The sequence below is a fragment of the Phalaenopsis equestris genome, unplaced genomic scaffold (assembly GCF_001263595.1).
Source record: "Phalaenopsis equestris unplaced genomic scaffold, ASM126359v1 Scaffold000168, whole genome shotgun sequence".
In the NCBI taxonomy this organism is placed as follows: Eukaryota; Viridiplantae; Streptophyta; class Magnoliopsida; order Asparagales; family Orchidaceae; genus Phalaenopsis; species Phalaenopsis equestris.
The window spans coordinates 195229-218280 of record NW_018164610.1 but is presented as its reverse complement, the minus strand read 5'-3'; the positions used below and the strand labels follow the sequence as shown (position 1 = coordinate 218280).

General features: G+C 37.7%; 1 protein-coding gene across 1 annotated transcript in view; it reads left to right on the top strand.

The window, feature by feature from the left end:
* Positions 1–1752: 1752 nt before the first annotated feature.
* LOC110022129 (protein TIC 21, chloroplastic) overlaps positions 1753–23052 on the top strand; it is a 56199-nt gene continuing 34899 nt past the window's right edge. The window contains exon 1 of the mRNA XM_020720936.1: positions 1753–2192. Coding sequence (XP_020576595.1) covers positions 1824–2192 — 369 coding nt within the window. The 5' untranslated portion in view covers positions 1753–1823. The remainder of the gene's footprint in view (positions 2193–23052) is intronic.

Genomic DNA, 23052 nt, shown 5'->3' with positions numbered 1-23052 from the left:
AAATCAAATAGATGTCATAAACAAATACGATCAAACACATATAGAAGAAAGAGAGCCCCATAAGCCACCCATGCTTTTCATATCATATTTCGACAAACCTCAACATAACATAAACCCACATCATGGTAGAGGGAAATCCTTAAATGCATAAACTGTAGTAAAAAATCAAATGAGAAGATAGAAGAGGGAAGAACACACATGATTGAGATGAGGGAAGAATATGAGGCATACCTACAATGAAGAATGATTGGGAATGAATAGATGAAAGGAAGAACCAAATAGAAAAAACATGAGGGCTCTATGGGAGACTACATGGTTAGAGCTAGGAGGGTTGAGGTAAAACATCAATGAAACCATATAACATAGAGAGAAAATGACAGTCACGGAGCACTGAAACAAACATCCGCAATGCTGCCTCAAACGATATCACGGGGTAGCGAGAACACACACTGCAATGAGTGCCACTACTCCAAATAGACCCTTAGTGTTCAAGAAGTCAAACTTAGTAGCTTGCAACCTTCCTCTCGACAAGTTAGAGCTAAACGGCCTGGATCTTATATTATCAAATAATAAGTCAGCTTACTACATACACAAACAAAGAAGTCCCATGAACTTGGAGTGGGGATGATTTATAGGTTTTTAGTCTTTGATTTTAATATTTTATACTTAATTAAATAATAAAAAAATTTAAAATTTCTACAACTTAAATATAACGAACTCAAAATTCAAGCAATCAAATAATTGCTCTGCAATAGTTGATAGTATCATAAAACTCAGAACATTTATATTTTTTTATTTTAATACTTAAACTTCATAAGCACTCTTATAATATTCAAGTAGCATAAAAATTACCACCTTCCGCACATTTATTATCAACTTCAGATTGATGCCATCTTTTGTAGATAATGTTTTGTTTCAAGTTTTTCACTTTTTTTTTTATTTTCATGGGTTTTGGAATTGCATGTGTCACATATCCCATTGATGGAGTTCTTAGCAAAATCTTATCACAACTTCTACTCATCTTCTTTGTCATTTAGGCTTTCGAGACTACAAATGTTGTTAGTCCTATTTCATCCATCCCACGGTCTTCCTCTAGTGATATCTTATTATGACATTCGCTTTTCTACTTTGTGAGTATGTGATACTGTCCTATCAATATTAATTTAGGAGAACTTAATCACTTCTTTTTTTGAAAATTTACATAGGCAACACCCAATTCTTATGCATTTACTTATCTCACACCAAAACTTTGATTTTTATAATCTAAGCATACTTACCTATATATGAAAAGGTGGATTACAGAAATCCACCTTTCCATACATAGATAAAAATGCTGTTGTTGTAAAAATCAAAGTTTATATATGAGATAAGTAAATACATAAGAATAAGATTCTATGTTTGTAAATTCCCCCTTTTTTTATGCTATTAAAAGGATGATAGATTGAACATACCAGATTTCAAAATTAAATATCTAAATGAGCATATATAGTGCTTGTTATGTAAATCACCCATTTACATACATACCACCCAATTTTCATGTATTTATGGATCTAAAACCTAAACATTACTCTTTATATTTATACCACCCAATTCTTTTATATCACAATGAAAATACCATTATTTTAATTTTAAAAAAGAAAAATATAACTTTTCATGTTAGATAATAGAACATATCCATAAAAAATGGTTTTTAGAGTTCTAAGTATAAATACATAGGAATTAAGTGGTATATATGTAAATCTTGACTTCCGGGCTTTGGGTTTTCGTAGTGTAGACCAGGCTCAGAAATCCAGATTCCGAGCTTCAACCGTCCGGCTCAACTTATGCAGATGTTGCTGGCGCCGTCGCCGTTGCGTCCAGCGGCGATTTTCTTCGCTGGTTCTCCACTTTCGCACCCTCATTGGCTTGTTCAATTCTTCGGCTACACTACCACCCTATCCTACCATCCCCTTAGCCGGCGGATTCATCCCCAACCCTCTTTTCCTCCGCGTTCACGTCGGCTTGTGCAATCCCATAGCCACACTTCCTCCCTGTCCTCCCATTCCCTTAGCCATCGAATTCGTCTCCATGCTTCTCATCTATCGCTTCCGCATTTGTTTTCCTCCCTCTCAGTACGCGCTGCTCCGGCGTCGGCCCCCTCCACAGGTTACCCTACCGCTGATGAACAGTCCGAGATGGCGAAGCTTGCCCAGGTCCTTTCTCTCCCTCTCCATCTTCCGAGCTTTAAGTGCATTCGAGTTGATCTGCTTTATGGTAGTAGCTTCTAGATTTTAGCGACATCTGCTTTTATCCCACAACTTTATGGTTGTTATTTGACTAGTTTGTGTAGATTGAGTATGATGCTGCTCTATAGAAAACTAGAGACAGGTAGGGGAATGATACGATGCAAAATATGCTGTTCGGAACCCATTCCATTGCTGTCATTTGAAGCTTGAATGGGGCTAGAGTATAATTTTTAGGCAATATCTTATTACTAGTTAAAATGAGGGGAAGAAAGAAGGAAAATTTGCATAAAAATTCCCACTGTTTCATTGGGCCAGCCGGAAAGTGTTTTTCAACTATTGTGAACTAGTATTTAAGTTTCAACCTTTTTTCTTTAGAAAAGAACACCAAGATCCTTCATTTGTTTTCTGGGAAATTCATTTAAGGTCTTTTAATTGCTTCATTAATTTTAATCGTTTTTTGTGAAATAATACTTATTTTTTATTTTCGGACATAGTTATTTTTCATTCATCCCATTTCCTTTTCTTGCCACTTCGTGGTTATTTTCTCGTGGCTTCTAGTTTATTGAGAGCTAGACCTTGCTATTATCCAACATATGTCGACTGTTTGGTTGTTGCTGAAAATACATTAATGATCGCATGAATGGAACTATTAACCAGCTTCTTCCGGACAATCACTAGATTAAGGAAAAGAGGGATAAGTGGGGGAAGGGTTTTGGGCTGGAACATGTGGACAACATCTGAGCCTTAGAGCGATCTGTCACGGACTAACTTTCCTCAAGTCACCCGCGCGGCTTTAGCGCTCTTTCTTAGCACTAATTTAGCCTCACCCTTGCAACACTGAACTTTTGAGCACCAAATACTCTTAAGAAGAATAGTAGAGAGAAAAGAACACTTCACACTTGAATACTTGAATGCTTTGATTCAATGCTTGGGTGATTACAAATAAGGGAAGGAACTCTTATTTATAGCCCCCTCCAACTTTAATGGAATTTTCTAGAACACATTAAATTATTATAGTTTTTAGAGAGTTCTACATTTCTCTCTTATTACACACATAGCCCTTGAACATTTTAGGTTATTCTTAATTTCTCCTTGGAGCCATTCTCTCTTATTTTCTCTAGAATTGGGTGGAATCTTTTAGAACCCCCTGGATGGCTCCCTGCATTCCAACCTTTTCTAGAATCTTCTGCCCATGCCTGCCTTGCTAACTTCTTGAATATAGCGGAGCGTGACACTCTCCCCCCCTTTCTGCGTTAGTGCTCAACATTCTTTATGCACTTTTCAGATTTCTAACGGGGGAACATCAACATCTACATATGTGATTGTTGATAAACAGATGTAAGTGTTTTTTATTTTTTCATCAATATTTTCAGTTGGCAATGAGGACATTCTTAATGAACTTGGCTTTCACGTCGGCTTGTGCAATCCCATAGCCACACTTCCTCCCTGTCCTCCCATTCCCTTAGCCATCGAATTCGTCTCCATGCTTCTCATCTATCGCTTCCGCATTTGTTTTCCTCCCTCTCAGTACGCGCTGCTCCGGCGTCGGCCCCCTCCACAGGTTACCCTACCGCTGATGAACAGTCCGAGATGGCGAATGATGCACAGGTCCTTTCTCTCCCTCTCCATCTTCCGTGCTTTAAGTGCATTCGAGTTGATCTGCTTTATGGTAGTAGCTTCTAGATTTTAGCGACATCTGCTTTTATCCCACAACTTTATGGTTGTTATTTGACTAGTTTGTGTAGATTGAGTATGATGCTGCTCTATAGAAAACTAGAGACAGGTAGGGGAATGGGGTAGGGGAAACGTTGACTGACATTTTTGATACGATGCAAAATATGCTGTTTGGAACCCATTCCTTTGCTGTCATTTGAAGCTTGAATGGGGCTAGAGTATAATTTTTAGGCAATATCTTATTACTAGTTAAAATGAGGGGAAGAAAGAAGGAAAATTTGCATAAAAATTCCCACTGTTTCATTGGGCCAGCCGGAAAGTGTTTTTCAACTATTGTGAACTAGTATTTAAGTTTCAACCTTTTTTCTTTAGAAAAGAACACCAAGATCCTTCATTTGTTTTCTGGGAAATTCATTTAAGGTCTTTTAATTGCTTCATTAATTTTAATCGTTTTTTGTGAAATAATACTTATTTTTTATTTTCGGACATAGTTATTTTTCATTCATCCCATTTCCTTTTCTTGCCACTTCGTGGTTATTTTCTCGTGGCTTCTAGTTTATTGAGAGCTAGACCTTGCTATTATCCAACATATGTCGACTGTTTGGTTGTTGCTGAAAATACATTAATGATCGCATGAATGGAACTATTAACCAGCTTCTTCCGGACAATCACTAGATTAAGGAAAAGAGGGATAAGTGGGGGAAGGGTTTTGGGCTGGAACATGTGGACAACATCTGAGCCTTAGAGCGATCTGTCACGGACTAACTTTCCTCAAGTCACCCGCGCGGCTTTAGCGCTCTTTCTTAGCACTAATTCAGCCTCACCCTTGCAACGCTGAACTTTTGAGCACCAAATACTCTTAAGAAGAAGAGTAGAGAGAAAAGAACACTTCACACTTTAATACTTGAATGCTTTGATTTAATGCTTGGATCCTTACAAATGAGGGGAGAGACTCCTATTTATAGTCCCCTCCAACCCTAATGGAATATTCTAAAATACATTAAACTATTATAGTTTTTAGAGAGTTCTACATTTCTCTCTTATTACACACATAGCCCTTGAACATTTTAGGTTATTCTTAATTTCTCCTTGGAGCCATTCTCTCTTATTTTCTCTAGAATTGGGTGGAATCTTTTAGAACCCCCTGGATGGCTCCCTGCATTCCAACCTTTTCTAGAATCTTCTGCCCATGCCTGCCTTGCTAACTTCTTGAATATAGCGGAGCGTGACACTCTCCCCCCCTTTCTGCGTTAGTGCTCAACATTCTTTATGCACTTTTCAGATTTCTAACGGGGGAACATCAACATCTACATATGTGATTGTTGATAAACAGATGTAAGTGTTTTTTATTTTTTCATCAATATTTTCAGTTGGCAATGAGGACATTCTTAATGAACTTGGCTTAAGAAGGCACGGTGTGTTTGTTTCATGTATTTATCTTTTACAAATGTGTTGGTGTCAGCTAGCTGTGCCTTTTTATGTCATGGATGAATGTTTGATTCACAATTAAAATTCATTTATATATCTCTTACGAGTTTTATCTTTACAATTCGATATGCTTTCTACAAATTGATAATTAATTCTTGAAATATTGTATAACTTTTATGTGTACAGAAGATTGTATTGTTGTGTATTAATTTTGATCTTGGTTAAGTATATTAAGTCAGCATGATAAATCACCTATTTCTCAAAAAAATTTTCTCACTACTCTCCAGCAATTATAGAATTACGCTACACCTGGATTAATGATGTCTGAATATCCCGAAGTTCTACACTCATTTTCAAATGTTTGGTTACAAAGTTTTCTTATAATGTAAATAAAAAAAAAAAAGCTTCATTGTAATGTATATTGCTATAGATATTCCCTCTTCAACATTAGTGATTCATTCCAAAAAAAAATTTATAGTTTCTGTGTCTTATAATTTGTCTTCTCTATCTTTGTCATTAAGCCAATCTCCTCTAGCAAGAATTTATTAATCTTCAATTTGTGTAATAGATCTAAGATGATTCACATGTTATCAAACAATATCAAATCAACTTTCTGTCCAATTAAAAATGATATTCATGTAACCCATATTTTATTAGGGCCTACATTGTTTTCATGGAGCTCGCATTGGTGCTGGTGGCAAGAGTGGGAGGATAGCCATTGTTAGTCTCTCATTTTATTATTTTTGGACCTCTTAATTTTTGGTTTTTTTTAATCTTTTCATGTTTATTATGAAAAACATTATTTTCTTAAAAAGTGGAATAAATACTTTTTAAATGCATGAATAAGGCTTAGATATTAGATGTGCAAATAGATGAGAACTCACTGGTGTCCATGTAAACCTTCCATTAATTTATTGATGGAACAGTATGATGCACAGTCCACTCATTTTAATTATATATTCCAAGCTTCGAACTTGCAGCCATACATGCATTCATACTGTTTATCCAGCTAAGCAGGACATTAAGCAACATCGGCTAATAATATAAGCATATAGATCCTTGCATCATACAAAATTTTTTTATGAATCAAATTTATTCTTAGTTCATTGACACCTCATACATATTATCCTGTTATTTTCAGATATATCCTTACATCAATCAAATTCTCTAATTCTGAAAAAAAAATCAAATAATTTTACTACTTAGATAAAAAAATTATTAAATAAAATAATTGGATGCGATAATTAATCAAAATAATACTATCATCTAAAAAGTATTGCTTTCTATGAAAGAACCAGCCCAAAAAGAGAATCTAATCATCACTCCATCCCCACATATCTATCTTGTGTTGCACAGGCTATTGGCAAGTGGTATTGGAATGCTCTTACTTGCTCCAAGAAGTTCATTCCTAGGACAATTTTGTAATCATCCAAAGGAATGATGGAGAAGTCTAGAGTACCTGACCATGCCCCAATGTTGGTCTTGACCCTCTTAGCCACTCCGTCGATTGACATCTTTGCTGAGTTAACGACTTTATTGGAGCCCCCTCCTTTAGTCATCTGCAACCCCAACCTCTTTGCTTCCTCACTGGAGATGAAGTTGTGGGAAGTACCCGTATCCACCATAGCCCTAGTGGTCTTCTCTTCTATTGCCATCTCTACAAAGAGTAACACCTTCCCTTGGGGTTTTGTCGGAGCTTGCATCCCGTTCAACAGTTGAAGAGATCCTACATGTGCCTCCATGTCATTTTCCCTATCACTTTCTTCTTCCTCCTTATGGCTTGCAAGAAGAGAGTTGAGGGATTTCTTTTGAGGGCAATCCCTTGCCCAATGAAGTCCTTCACAAAGAAAGCATTGATTTTGATATGGCTTGTTGTTAATCTTCCCCTTGTCCCTTGCCTTTGTTGGAGTTGATTCGCGACGTTTCTCCTTCTTGTTTTTGCCCTTGCCATCCCCACCTTTGACATCACAACTCTTCTTATCTTCAGACTTTCTAGACTCCATTGAATAATCAACCAAGCTTTCAGAAACCGCGATGACAGTGGCATGATCTTGCACTCCTTGCCTCCTAAGCTCGGTCTTTGCCCAATGTTGGAGTCCATCCATGAAGTTAAAGAGAGCATCATTGTCTGACATATCTGGGATTTCAAGAACCAAGTTTGTAAACTCCTTAATATAGTCTCGAATCAAACCCTCTTGCTTAAGCCTTCGCAGCCGGGCTCGAGCCTCATCATCGACATTCTTGGGATAGAATTGTATCTTTAGCTCTCTTTTGAAGTCATTAAAAGTGGATATGGAGCACAAACCTTTCTCTACATCTCCTTTTCTTCTTCTCCACCAAAGCATAGCGTTGTCCGAGAGATAAAGAGAGACAAATTGTATTTTTGCATCTTCATCGGTAATCCCCATCGCTCCAAAGTATTGCTCTAGTCCCCTTAGGAAGTTGTCTTCTTCCTTCGCGTTGCGAACCCCTCCAAAACTCATAGGTTTTGGAGCTTCAATCCTCTTGGCTTCGAAAGTGGGATGGCTTGTGGATGCCTCTAGTGCTCTCTTGCACAGTGAAATGTCTCCACGCATCTCCTCCAAGCTAGCACGCGTGTCTCTCATCTCTTCCTCATAGGCTCTTCGCACCTCTTGAAGCTTCCCCAACGTAGCCATATAGCCCATTAAGGTCTTCTCAAGTTGGAGCATCATACCTCTGATCGTTGAATGGATGGTGACGTCCTCCTCCTTGAGTCCATCAACCTTTTGGCCAAGATCCTCTACTTAGCCCTCCATGCCATTCATTGCCTCCTCCATCCGAGCAAGGTGCGAATCAAAGCCATGCATGATCTCCTTAGACTTCCCATGTGACTTGGGTGCAATGGGATCTCTTTGCTCTTGGCGACCTCGCCCTTGAGATGACTCCACATGAGTGGCTTCCGACTCCACCACGTGCTCCTTGACACTCTTTGTCATTCCTACGAACCTAGTCTCTGATACCAACTGTCACAGACTAATATTCCTCAAGTCACCCGTCCGGCTTTAGCACTCTTTCTTAGCACCAAAACAGCCTCACCCTTGCAACGCTGGACTTTTGAGCCCCAAGCACTCTTAAGAAGAAGAGTAGAGAGAAAGGAACACTTCACACTTGAATACTTGAATGCTTTGATTCAATGCTTGGGTCCTTACAAATGAAGGGAGAGACTTCTATTTATAGTCTCTTTCAAGCCTAATGAAATATTCTAGAATACATTAAACTATCACAGTTTATAGAGAATTCTACATTTCTCTCTTATTACACACATAGCCCTAGAAAATTCTAGGTTATTTTTAATTTCTTCTTGAGCATTTCTCTCTTACTTTCTCTAGAATTAGCTGGAATCTTTAAGAACCCCCCTGGATGGCTCCCTATATTCCAGCCTTTTCTAGAATCTTCCGCCCCATGCTTGTAGCGGAGCGTGACAGATCTCTTAAGAAAGAAGAAAGTAGTATATTAGTATAAATAATAATTACTTTTGATAAAATTTGAAAATTGAAATATGAGAGGACAACAAAATAATAATATAATAATTTAATGGCTAAAAACAAATAAATGTTAACTCAAAGATCTTAGATAATTTATCTCTTTTTTCATTATACCAGCCAAAAAACTTCAGTTGACCAAACCAAAAATTCATTGAATAAATTGAAGAATCCTTGTTGTTTTCCTAGGGTTTTTATGAAAAATAATGTGGTATGTACAATGCTAACATTATTACAATCATGCAAATATTTAGTGCAACCTTACCATATGCATGTTAATGAAACTTAATAATTCATTTCAACTTTAGTGTATTTATTAGGGTTGATTACAATCTTAATAAAATTATTAGGGTGTAAAACAAGCAGGTGTGGAACCTGTGACGCTGTGGGTTCGGAAGGCGGTATACCTCTGCAACATAGGACATGAAAAAATGAAATAAACCTGTTTTGTATTGTCAAATTGGAGATTGTATGCAAATAATAATGAAAATAAATGGAAAAAATATAAATTTGATTCTATAATTAATAGTCTACTGATACAACTGGAAAAAAAATAAAAAACTGACTGAATCAAAACTGAAATGATAATAAGAAATAATTACCCCGACTCAAAATAGAAAATATATAACTGAAATAAAATTTGAAAAACTTTAATAATAGAAAATATAAAACTAAAAAGTTTGCTTCAGTGGAGACGGTCTGTTAATGATTGAATAAAATATGTTATGCAAAAATATCGAGTAAGTTTAACAAATAAGCTTAATAAATAACAACTATTTATTAAAATATAAATGACAAGGAAAATGGAACATGCTTTATGAACAATAAAAAAAGACAATTATGTATATATAATATCATATAATCACATGTGTATTACACAACAAATATGTTCAATCATAATAAGGAAACATACATCATTTTAAATCAAAATTTACTATTGCATAGCATAACAATTATATTTATTTCTTTTCAACTCTCTCTCTCTATCTGTATGTATGTATGTATGTATATATATATATATAGTCAATTCTAATAGACACTGCGAATTCAGGAATCCCAAGGAAACTCGACATTTTCTATAAAATCATCATTCTATGGGTCCTTTAGTCTGGCTAGCCAATATCCAAAAAAGTTTCACCAACTTACATACCATCACACATTATCTTGCAAAATTTTTTCACTAGTAAATATATATGCAATATGCTATTTTACATGAAAAATCTACATACAATTTATAAGTGTAAATTGCAAAACAACATAAAACTATAATTGAAAGATTTAATCAAATATGTATATAGTTGTGCAACATTAAAATAAGGTAGATAATACTTCATGATGAGCAATAAATGAAGTTGATAACATTTGTCTGTTAAGAAATTAAAATGAAGTAGGAAGGACATGCTAATATATTTATAAAATAACTATGAATCTACTATAAGTAGCAAAAATAACACCCACAACTAGGAAGTGTGCGTTTATCCCTTAATAAAAAAACAATTACTCATCTCAAGATTCACAATCAACTAGTAGGTCTGAAGTAGATAATTATGCATGTACCTGTATATAATTAAATATTATTATAATTATTAATTAAATTTCTATTATAATAAAATTTGATAGAAAGTAGAAACTAATTAATTTTAACTCTAATATAATTTATATTTATTATAATAAATATATATATATATATATGTGTGTGTGTGTGTATATATATATATATAAAATTAAATGTTTTATAGGCATCATTTAATATTTGAAAGGTTTACATACATTCCACTAAAAACATATCTAATTTCTATACTTCAATTTTTACATGCATATCATCTTATATATATATATATATATATATGAGAAAGCCTAAAGACTAATATATTAAATAAAAAATAGGGTACAGATAGATTTTGTGGGAGGTCTCTAACATGACACCCTGCCCACACGATAACCACCATATCAAATCGTTCCAAAAAAGAGAAAATACAACAAAATACATGAGAGACCTAAAGAAAAAACCAAAAAGTGTCACATGCGGAGTATCAGGTAGTTGGAGAATGACTTAATTTTGCCTTGCCTCTGCCTCTAGATCTAGGGAAGGAGCCAGCTAATAAATTGGTAAGATGAGTGTCATTATCAGTAATAACAATTCCCGAGCTCGAGTCGTCCTCCGTTCTTCTTCCTCCTTGTATAGACCTGTCATTCCTCATCCGAAGATTGACTCACCTGATTAGCAGAATGTTCTGAAGTGTGCAGGATATGTGTAGGTTGTTGAACAATAGAAGAAACTACTTGTTGTAACAGTTGATTTTTTATCGGATCGAAGGAACACTCTTTTGTGTTTTGACATGTAAGTGTGTCTTCTTCAATAATAGTGAGCGATATCAAAACATTTGGATCTGTACCTGTAGTATGGTGTTCTTTATCTGGAACTGCGATGTTGGGAAGAGGATCGGATTGTACCATCTCAGCAAGGATAGTAAGTGGCTGATCTTTAGCGATATTCGGCCTTAGATGGGAATGCAAGCAATAACAAATAGCAGAACTGTGACCAAACATACTACAATGAGAGCAATAAGGAGGGTGTGGTTCTATTTCAACCTTTTGCCAATACCCATTGTGAATAGTGTCAATCCATATCTGATCCGGAGCTGGTTAAGTGATATCTCTCCCAACTAACACATAAGTCACAGAGGATCTGGTGAAGGCAAGCGTAAGACTATTAACCTTAAGAAACTTACCATAAGTAGTAGCTAAAGAGTAGAGAATTTCCATGTTGAACAAATGTAATTTTAACCCTGCAAACTTTATCCAAACATGAATGATAGGGGACTCCGCTTTTGGATCAAAATCGACAGTAAATGTCGATCTTGATAACTTTTCGAGAGAGAATGCGAGTGTAATCGACCTCGTGAGATAACTGAATAAGTATATGTCGACTGTCAAGTAAGTCAATATTCCAACTGCCCAATAGTTTCATAGCATCAAAATCTTTCCGAATGATCTCCAGTTTTGGGTGACCATAAAGGATTCTCCAGTAGAGCAAAACACCAAGAGAACGCGAGAGTACTGGTTTCAACCTCAGTGAGAATAAGAGCAGACTTCCCTTTTTTTTTTAAGCATTTTAATAAAAGTGTGATCACCACCACCTTCAAGAGTCTCGTGGAAAGATTGTGGAAAATTGCAGGACTTACCGATACCAAAATTAGGCTCTGAACCTGGAGGGGCATGAGCAGGAAAGGGAAAGTCGTCGGCAAGGGCATTTGCATAGGAACGAAACGTCGAGACCATCTTCCTCTCAAGATGGTCACGATCAGAAAAGAACGGTTTGGCGGGCCGCAAGCAAGCAGACTTCGGGCGTTTTCTGTCGGGTAGGGCAGACTCTTCGTTTGGAGCGAATGAGGAGACGCCTGCGATGAAGAAATGTCATCGACTACGGGAGACGACTGCGAGAAATAGCGCCGTCGTCGGGATTAGACGACGTCAGAAGGAACGATCGTCGTCGACTACGGGAGACGACAAGGAGCGATCGACTTCGATTGGAGAGACTGAGCTGCAGCTATGTGAAAACGTTGTCGTGGGAGACGCCAATGAGAAGGGAAGAAGCCGATAGATTCACCACCGGAAATCATCATTCGGCGAAACCCTAGTAGAGCGTGCCGCTGCCGACGCCATAGTAAAAATTAGAAATATATATATAAGAATTTCTATTAAGATGAAAAAAGTTACAATTCTAAGGTGTGGGGCATTAAACAGATCCACCTGAAGCAAAAAAGAAAGAGAAGGGGTAGGAGAGGTAGAGACTGATACAATCTGGGATTCTCCCCCACACTTAGCCAAAAAATTTGCAGGTCGATTTCCTTCTCTGTAAATAAAGGTGAAAGTGACAGAAATCTCGTTCATCAAGTTTTGTTGGATCTACCGGAGAATATGCCAAGGAGGATTACTGTGATCTATGACATATGACAAGAGCTGGGAAGAGTCTATTTCAACTTGTAGAGAAGGACATTTGTTTAGAATGGCCAATTTGAGAGCCCAAAAAACAGCTACAGATTCAGTCTCTATAGAATCTTTAGTAAAAGTTGGAGAATGAAAATATAACAAACATCTATCTTGGTGGTCTCTGAAGACACCTCCAATGCCAGCCCCTTGGGGGGAGAAGCTGCCATCAGTGTTAACTTTGACTGTAGGATAAGCAGGTTTTTCCGAGAAGACTTTGATTACTGAGAAGATATTAGGGCCAGAACTTCTCCTTATGTTCAGTATGTTGGGGAACTTCTTAAACTATATGAGCTTTCTAACAAAGGCTAGACAGTTGGAAGCTACCTGCAGAGCAGTAGAGGATTTATCCTCAAACTTAACTTAGTTTCTGGCAGCCCAAATGAACCATGCATTAATAAAAAGGATTGGAGCTAATGGCTGCTCCTTCCAACCAACCCAACAAGATGTCAGTAGGTTCCACTCCAAATGCATAGTGTTGATCTTCGAGTTTGGTGTGAGGGAAGTCCACTCCCTGGGAGAAGGGGCACTCAAAAAACAAATGTGTTGGAGATTCTTCAGCAGCTTTGCAAAAGCAGCAAATTGAAGGTCCCTTAAGGCGTCTTAATTTTAGAATGTCATCTGTAGGTAGTAGTTGATGGAAAGATCTCCAACAGAAGAATGCCATGGAGGGTGTTCAATATTTATTCCACAGACATTCACCCCAGGGCACACTGTCCCATTGATAGAGTTCAAAGTAGATGGATTTAGTGAGGCTGTAAATAGAGCTGGACTTAAGCACCAGTCTATCAAATCTAGTTCTGTCAAATGGTAGTTTGGCAATGAGAGTAGTTGAGTGCTGATCCAGGAAGGATTGTAGGATGTCAATATACCAAGCATTTCCTTCCCAGCAGTCCTCTACCAGGAGCTCAGTGTCCAATTCAGCTGGTATAGGATAAAGAAATTGAGCAGGGCACCTTTTGTCCAACTAGAAGTTCTGTTTGCCATTACCCAAATCCCACAGGAAAAGGTTTTCAGCAGACTGCCTCACTTTGAGAAGATTAACCCAAATTCTAGAGTCCCCAAGCTTCCTAGTGACTAAGTTGGGATGGGAATTTCTGCAGTATTTGGCCATCATAAAATGAGCCCAAAGTGTACTTTGTTGTCTGAATTTGAGCCAAAGTTTGCAGAGACTGATCTGTTGCAAGTGCTGAAATCTTTTGAATCCAAGACCCTCAGCAGAAGTTGATTTAGCTGCTTTCTGCCAGCTAGCCCAGTCAGTTGTTTTCTCTGACCAGATCATAGAAATTTATTAAAGCACCTTTCCAATTGGAGTTGGGTGCTCTTCTTCATGACTGCCATCTGTAGGATGTATGTTGGGAAGGTAGTAAGAATACTCTTGAGTAGTGTGATTCTACCCCCTTTGGATAAAAAGGAAGTAGTCCAACATTGCAATTGTGAATTGGTTTTGTCTACCACCTCATCAAAATGAATCTGCTTTGATCTACATTTGAGAAGAGGAACTCCCAAATATTTGAAAGGGGTAGTCGTGGGGGTGAAACCAGTAAAATCAATGATCCATTGTTTGATGTTAGGAAGGGCTCTTTTGCTGAATAGAACTTGACATTTTTCTTTATTTAGCATCAGCCCAGAAGTATCTTGGAATTCCTTTAAGCAATTATTAACAAGTTTGACAACAACTTTGTTGGCTCTTGAGAAAAGAATTATGTCATCTGCATAAATCAGGTGGCTGATATTCAGGGTAGATTTGTGATGGTACTTGCAGTAGTTTTTCCTTTAGATTGGTCTGTCTAGCATTCAGGATAGGTAGTCCAATGCAAGGATAAATATAGTGGGGGAGAGTGAGACTCCTTGCTTGAGGCCCCTAGAAGCTTTAAAGAATCCATGTGTTTTCCCATTAATGAAGATGGAGTTTACATTGCCTTCCAACCATCTTTTGATAAGTTGACAAAAATCATTAGAGAAACCTCTAACTGCCAGAGATTCCAGCACAAACTCCCAATGGATCATGTCATAGGCTTTCTTTAAGTCAAATTTGTAGATAAGATTACCCCCCCTGTATGATTTGTCAATATCATTCAACAATTCTTGAGCTAAAAGTACATTGTCCCCAATGTATCTACCCTTAACAAATGCTTCCTGCTTAGGACTGATTAAATGAGTAAGATGGGTAATCTAATAATAGGCAACAACATTATCAGCTATTTCAGTGAAGTCTCTAATCCATCTCTCATTAACATCCTTAATGGAATAGATAGTATTGCATTTGTGCCTATACTTGATACAAACATGGTAGTATTTGGTGTTTCTGTCTCCATCAATAAAATGACTAATAGAAGCTTTCTGTTTCAGGAATGCTTCCTGCCGTGCCACTGTAGTGAGAAGATTTTCATTAGCTTCCAGAAGAGTGTGCTCATCAACCTTCCCATTAACAACATCAGTTTCTAAGGCCACCAAATCCTTTTCAGCCTCTTCAACCCTTGTGAGAACATTACCAAATGTGCTCCAATTCTAGTTAGTAAGTGCCTTACCAACTTTTTTTTTTTTCAAAAGCCATAGTTTAATAAAAGGGTTAGGGTGATCAATTTCCTTCCAGTAAGATGAAACAGTGTTAAGGAAGTCTTGATGACCAGACCACATTCAGATATTTGAATCCCTGGTTTGTAGAAGCAGTAATAGTGATGAGAAGTGGCCTATGGTCTGACCCAACAAGACTGAGGTGGGTGACAGTGGTGTGTAGAAAATGCTGAAGCCAACAATCATTAAACAAGAATCTATCAAGTCTTTCTCAAAGCTTGCCCCTTCTCCAAGTGAAAGAAGGTTCAATGAAGCCCAAATCAAATAATCCAGTAGCCTGGATGTTATCATTGAAAGCAGTCATGGTGGATAAGAGAGGGGGTCTGCCTCCTTGCATTTTTGTGGGGGAGGCAATGCAATTAAAATCTCCTCCAACCAACCAGCTTGCGCCCATATGTTGACTAATAAGAGAAAGCTCTTCCCAAAGATCCTTCTGGCACTTTTGGTACAACCTTGGTACAACCTGCATAGATAATAGTGGCACATCAAGAAGGACCATCCAAAGTAAATGAGAAATGAAGGAATTGGGGATGATTAATTAAAATGGCACAAGAATGCTCCTGTCTGCAGAAGAAACAAATTTTGTTATTAGAATTATGAAGCAAGCAATAAGCAGGAAAGAACTTTAAATACTTTTGGGGGTCATGGTGGACCAGATGTTCCAAAATAGTCAAGCACTATAATTTATGTTTTCTGTTTAAATGTTGCAGCCTTTTCAAGGAGTGGGGCCGGGCAATCCCCCTTATATTCCAACATAAGAATTTAATCATGATGGGAAGACTTGGCTCTCCCCTTGGTGAGTCCAGTAAGAGACTCCCTTCTAGCTGAATAAGAGCTACCATCTTCCACAATGTAAGCATCTTCATAGGACTCCCAAGGGCGTTTCTTCTTTTTACTGCCTCTTTGAGTCTGCCATTCAGCTTCAAGTGTGTGTTGCATTTCCTAAACAAGATTAGAGGCAGCTGTATTTCAGAAAGCTGCAATGTTTCTTGCTCAATATCTTCTGCTAAATGATTAGAAGCTGGCTCAGGGGGACCAAATCTGGATTGCTGACAGTGGCCACTTCCTATGTTTGAGGTTCAGTATCCCCAGACCTCATGCTCCCTCCCTAACTTCAGTATTTGGATCAACAATAGGTGCCCTCTCAGGTTCCACTTCAGGTTCTACAGGTTTAAGCTGACTATTATTTCCTCTCAAAGATTTAAGGTTGGGGTGAAGCCGATAGCATTTATCATTGGTATGACCAAATATACTACAATGATTGCAATAATAAGGGTGTTGTTCCATGATGATGGGTTGCCAATACCCATCATGGGCAGTACCCAGCCAAACTTCATCAATGGGACGTGATGTGATATCTCTTTCAAGATCCTAGCCACATATGATCTTGAGAGATTGAAGGTGGAGATGTTAAGTTTCATTGGTTGGCCAAGTAGAGCCCCAATAGAGAAGTGAACTCTGTGGTTGAAAAAATGTAACTTCAGATTTGGGCGTTTGAGCCAAATAGGAATAATTAGTGTTCTTAGGATCAAAGACAGGAGTCCATTTCAGGAGTTTCATGATAGTGTTTTCAATTTGGATGAATTTCTTAGAGAATAATTTGGCATAATCCTCTTCTTTGGTGAGATAGATCATGATATTTCTACCATCATATAATCCAATCTTCCAATTGCCAACCACTTTGAGGCCAACAAAGACTTTAATAATGGAATCCATTTTGGGGCGAGCCATTTGAAATTTCCCAATTAGAGTAAATTTACAGTTCTCTGCTAGTTCAGTCACTTCTTGCTCCGAGAAAATGAGGGCATGTTTTCCAGCCTTTTTACTGCCTTACCAGATGAGATCACATTCAATCTTGCCTTCAATTGCATCATGAAAAACTTGTGGAAAGACTAATTTATCACCAAGCGAATTCCCACTTGGTTCCAGCCCTGTGACCGCAACATAAGATTGTTTTCCCACTAAATTAGGGCCAGCATCCACCAATTCAGCCGCCATGGAGAAAGTGCAACAAGAACCAACTCTAAGGAAAAGTCGACCAAATCCGAGCAGACAGAGAGTAGGCCAATGGAACAATAACTGACGAATTCAAATAGGTTTGTGCCCAGGAAGCACTCAAATGACAAGCAGAAATCAAAGAAGGAAGTAAAGTGTGAAGAAGACCTTGCAACAGGAAGAGGAGCCACGCCACCACCACCTTGGCTACTATCCAGTAGCAGAGAGCAGCCATGGAAGAAACCCTAACAGGGCAACCCGCCACACACACACACGCACACACACACACCACACACACACACACACACACACACACACACACACATGTGTATATATATACATGTATATATACACATAGATGTGTACATATATATATGCATACACATAGATATATCCGTTTTCAACAAGGATCGTTACTGCCGTCGTTATCTGATTACATTGATGATATTGATTTCTCTCGCAGTCGTCTCTTGTAGCCGACGACATTTCTTCTTGCGGCTGTTTTCTCGTTCGCTCCAGATGAATCGAGCCTGACAACGCCCGAAGTTTGCTCGCTTCTTTGCAGCCCGCCAAACTGTTTCTCTCTTGACCGTTACCATCTTGTCAGGGAGATGGCCTTGATGCTTCGTTCCTATGCAAATGCCCATGCCGGCGACTTGCTCATTTCTGCTCGTGCCCCTCCTCCAGGTTCAGAATCTGGTTTTGCTATCGATAAGTCTTACAATGTTCCACAATCGTTCCACGAGGCTCTTGAAGTTGGAGGTGATCACACTTTTATTAAATAACTTAGAAAAAAATGGGAAGCCTGCACTTATTCTCACAGAGGATGAAACCGACACTCTCACGTCATCTTGGCATTTTGCTCTTATGGGGAAATTCGTTTATGGTCACCCAAAACTTGAGATCATTAGGAAGAAGTTTGATGCTATGAAAATATTGTGCAAACCTTTTTGATGGTCGACATATACTTATTCAGCTACCTCGCGATGCCGATTACACTCACATTTTCTCTCGATAAGCTATCAAGATCGACAATCGTTTTATGAAATTTCTGAAGTGGACTGTTGGTTTTGATCCAAAAGCGGAGTCCCCCTACCATTCCATTTTGGATAAAGTTTCTGGGGTTAAAATTACATCTGTTCAACATGGAAATCCTCTACTCTTTAAAAATTGCTTACGGTAAGCCTCTCAAGGTGGATAGTCTTATGCTTGCTGTCACCAGACCTTTTGCGGCTTGTGTATTAGTTGCGAGAAATATCACTCAACCAACTCCGGATGAGGTATGGATAGACACTATTCACAATGGGTATTGATAAAAGGTTGAAATAGAACCACATCATCCTTATTGCTCTCATTGTAGTATGTTTGACCACAGTTCTAATATTTGCTATCGATTGCATCGTCATTTAAGGCTGAATATCGCTAAAGATCAGTCATCTACCATCCTTGCTGAGAAGGTGCAATCCGATCCTCTTTCCAACATTGCAGTTCCAGATGTGCAGTTCCAGATGAAGAGATGAAGAACAAATATGCTGATGCCACTTATCTTTTTTGAACAAGTCCCACTTACATGCTAAGACACACGAGAGTGCTCTTTCGACCCGAAAAAAGAACAACTGGTACAACAAGTAGTTGCCTTTAATGTTCAACAACCTACACATTCTGCACACTTCAAACCATTCTGTTGATCAGGTGAGCCAATCTTCGGATAAGGAATGACAGGTCTACACGAGGAGGAAGAAGAAGAGCGGAGGACGACTCGAGCTAGGGAATCTATTGGATGATACAATGGTTACTACTGATGGTTACTACTGGCAATGACACTCATCTGACCAATTTATTAGCTGGCTGCTGGCTTCTTCCCTATAACTAGAAGCAGAGGGAATGCAAAATTGAGTCGTTGTCCAGCTACCTGATACTCCTATTTTGACACTTTTTGGTTTTTATTTTTTTAAATCTGTTATGTATTGACTGTATTTTCTCATTTTTGAAACCATTTGATATAGTGGTTTTTGTGTGGGGTGGCTGACATTTTTTGGATCTTCCACAAAATCTATCTTATCTTACTTTTTATTTAATATATTAGTCATTAGGCTTTAAATATATATATAGCTTAAGGAAACAACAAAGAATAAGAAGAAGAACAAGATTGAAGTTGGCGCCTCTTGTGATCGAATGAGAAATTAAGCCCTTGGCATCAAGTTTCGTGCAGGAGAAAGATGAAGAGGCAGATGACTTTTGTCAGTTGCTAGGGTTGAAGGAGGAAGGAGGAGAGGGGGCATTGATCTTCTGTTTTTGGCTAGGCTTAGGAGTACGAGGACAAAGGGAGAAGAGGGAAGCTATCGGCGGCTATAGGGCAGCGCATAAGGCTGCTTAGAGTAGGGGTGTGAATTTGATGGATGGCCTAGTCTTCAATCCTTTCTTATAACCTTTATAAGGAAGTGAAGATAGTTAGTCCTTGAGCGTAGGATGGTTTGAATCGGAAAAGCGATAGGGATCAACATACGTGAAAGACAAATTACATGACATATGTGATCAGGGAAGGATGAAAATCACGAGAAGAAGAAAAGGAAAGTTTGGTTCGAGTCTCAATAACGTTAAAGGGAAAGAAAAAAACTTGCTGCCGGCATAATATCTTCCTTAAAAGAATTTGGGCCACAAATTCATACCTTAATTTTGGAACAGTTGCGAGTACTTTCCGTTCATTTCTTCTTCAATCTCCCAAGTTGCTTCTTGTTTTGACTAGTTCTTTCAAAGCACTCTAACAAAAGGAATAGATCGGTGATGAAGTTGTCGAATCTTCATCACTAAGTTGCGATCCAGTACTTCTTCATAACTTAGGACTTCTCAAACCACCGACCCCTATTGGATAATATGAGAGTCGTTTTATTAAGAGGTTTTGTTGTGGTAGCCTTGGTGAGTCAAGCAAAGTTAGCATGACAGCGGCTAGGGGAGCGGGGTCCCATAGAGACAGGTACAACTTCAATAGTTGCTCTAGGAACTTTGGATGTTCCAATGATCATAATACTTCTTCTCTTTAGAGTTATTCTAAACGAGTGAAATTTACACGAAGTGAAAATGGATTAAATGACTGACTAATAAGAATAACCTATCCCCTCCCCAATCCTAAGAAGATAAGGATATAAAATGCAAGAACAATGAATTTTGAATACAAGACATAGGCACTAATACCACTCTATCACACCTAGGTCAAAAAGGTGGTATAGCCCGACAACGTAGGACATAATGAAATTAATTAAATCTATTTTATAATCTCAATCAAAAGATTGCATGCAACTAATAACATGAAAAAAAAAATAAATTTTATTCCTCAATTAATAATTCACTGATACAATTGAAAAAAAAATATAAAACTAACCGAATCAAATTGAAATGACAATAGAGAACGACTACCCAAGCTCAATATGAAAAAATATAATTGGTAAGGCAAATATTCAAAAATAACAATAATAGGAAATCTAAAACTGGAAAGTTTATTCCAGTGGAGATGTTCATGCTAGTGGCTAACTATAGTTTGTTATACAAAAATATCAATGAGTTTGTAAATGAAAAGAAAAATTGGGCTTGCAGTATGAATAACATAGATGAACAGTTATGCATGTATAACATCATAGAATCACAATAGTATTGCACACATTAAATATGCTGAATCATAACAAGGAAACACATTCATTTTAAATCAATGTTTATTATGCATATTAAGAACCAATTAGTTATTTATTAGAGTGAGTGATTTAGGGTCTGTTTGGCGCAGCTGCAGATTCTCAGCTTTTCAGCTGCAGCTCCTGCCCCAGGATGCAGCTGTAGGGAAGGAGCTGTGGGCAAGTTGACTGTCTGTTTGATGCAGCTGCGTGAAAAATGCTGTGAGCCAGCTGTTTTATGTAAAAATGACCAAACTGCCCCTGTTTGTTAAAACTGTTTAAAATTTTTAATTTATTTGTATAAATATGGGTTTAACATACATAAAGTTTATAAAAATATTATTTTTTACTTAATTAAATGAAATAAATTAATTTCAACATTCATTTTTATAGATATTTTTCAAAAAATATTTTGTAATTTTAAACACATATAGGTTTAAAATTTATCTTTATCTATATGTCAATGTATACAAATATTAATTCATCTATACACATAAAAATTTATAAACATATTTTAGAATCATAAAATGTAAAATACATAAAAGCACCTCAAGCCATAAGAAGTCGTTTTTTCTTACATAAAGACGTAGGAACTCATATAGTTTTGTACATCCAAAATAGCCCAGAGTACACAAATGCAACTCAACCACTACCTAAGAGAAGCAGAATGAAAAAAAAACTATAAAACTACGACCACGACGAGTAGCATAATGGTAATGTTATTTCTAACAATGACACGTTGTAGCTCCCGTGTCTGCCCTTCGTCATCTGAAACTCGCAAATCGCTACCAACATCATCCTCAGCATCAGAGGGCAATGCTTCGGGGGCATGTATAAAACTTCCTACCATAGCTATGTGCTTATCGTGAGGTCAAAAGTGTGGTTTGCATGCCACAATGACAAACCACTCGTCGGGAGGTAGCGGACATCCTAGAACTCATATTATCCTGAAAAACAATGCAGCATAAAACATAATTACTAACATATTAGGTAATGAAAAAGGAGATCATTAAAATTGAAATATTTGTTTGAAAACAAACACAGACCCCCAATCATATTGTGTTTACAGCAGATCTGAATCGAAATAATCACTCTCCAACTAATGAGGAAGTGATCTCCTCACGAAGGGCTTTCATTTCATTCACAACTTCTCCATCTTTCGTGCAAATTGAGACATTGTCGTTCTCCTCTGCTGATAGAGACTGACCAATGCGGTATTCAAAAGCTTCGACTGACACTTCCTCGTCATTGACCTCGACACGCTCGAAATCAACATCAGCTCGAAACATCAGCAAATCAACATCAGCTCGAGTTGGATGCCGCCTAATATAGTTATTAAGGGTCATAGTGGCTAACACTACCTGCACATGTTTCGGAAACGGATAAGGTGATATTTCTCGAAGTATGACTCATTTTTTCTTCCAAACTCCGAAAGTCATCTCAATAAGGCCTCGCAAGGATGAATGTCTTTTATTAAAGACCTCTTTTCTATTTCTCGTACGATTGCTAGCTCTCTGAAAATCTGGAAGATGATACCTTGTGTCAGGATAAGGTTTAAGGTACCCCCTCTGCATTGGGTAGCCAGCGTCCACCAAATAGTACTTCTCTGAAAACTTATAAACTTTAGGCGTGCATACAAAAATAATTCTACTTGTATTAGTAAGGACTAACCATGCGGTGGGTGAGGAAAATTGTATTCCGGATTTCTCGTTGCAATTTTAAAGATTCTACTATCATGTGCGCTGCCCTCCCATCCAACCATTGCAAAATGTAAAACACATGTTGAAACAACATACTGCCATGATATTTTGAGTTGTGCTTTCGGAACGGCCGATAAATGCAACTTTCTCGTTATCCGGGACCCTGGCATGAACGTGCGTTCCATCGATTGCGCCGATGCAACCCTTTACGAATAAGTGAAATCATTTAAATATACAACCCAGTAATATTTATTTGAAGTATGAATGTCTACCTTGAAATGTGGCATGTATCGGGCAT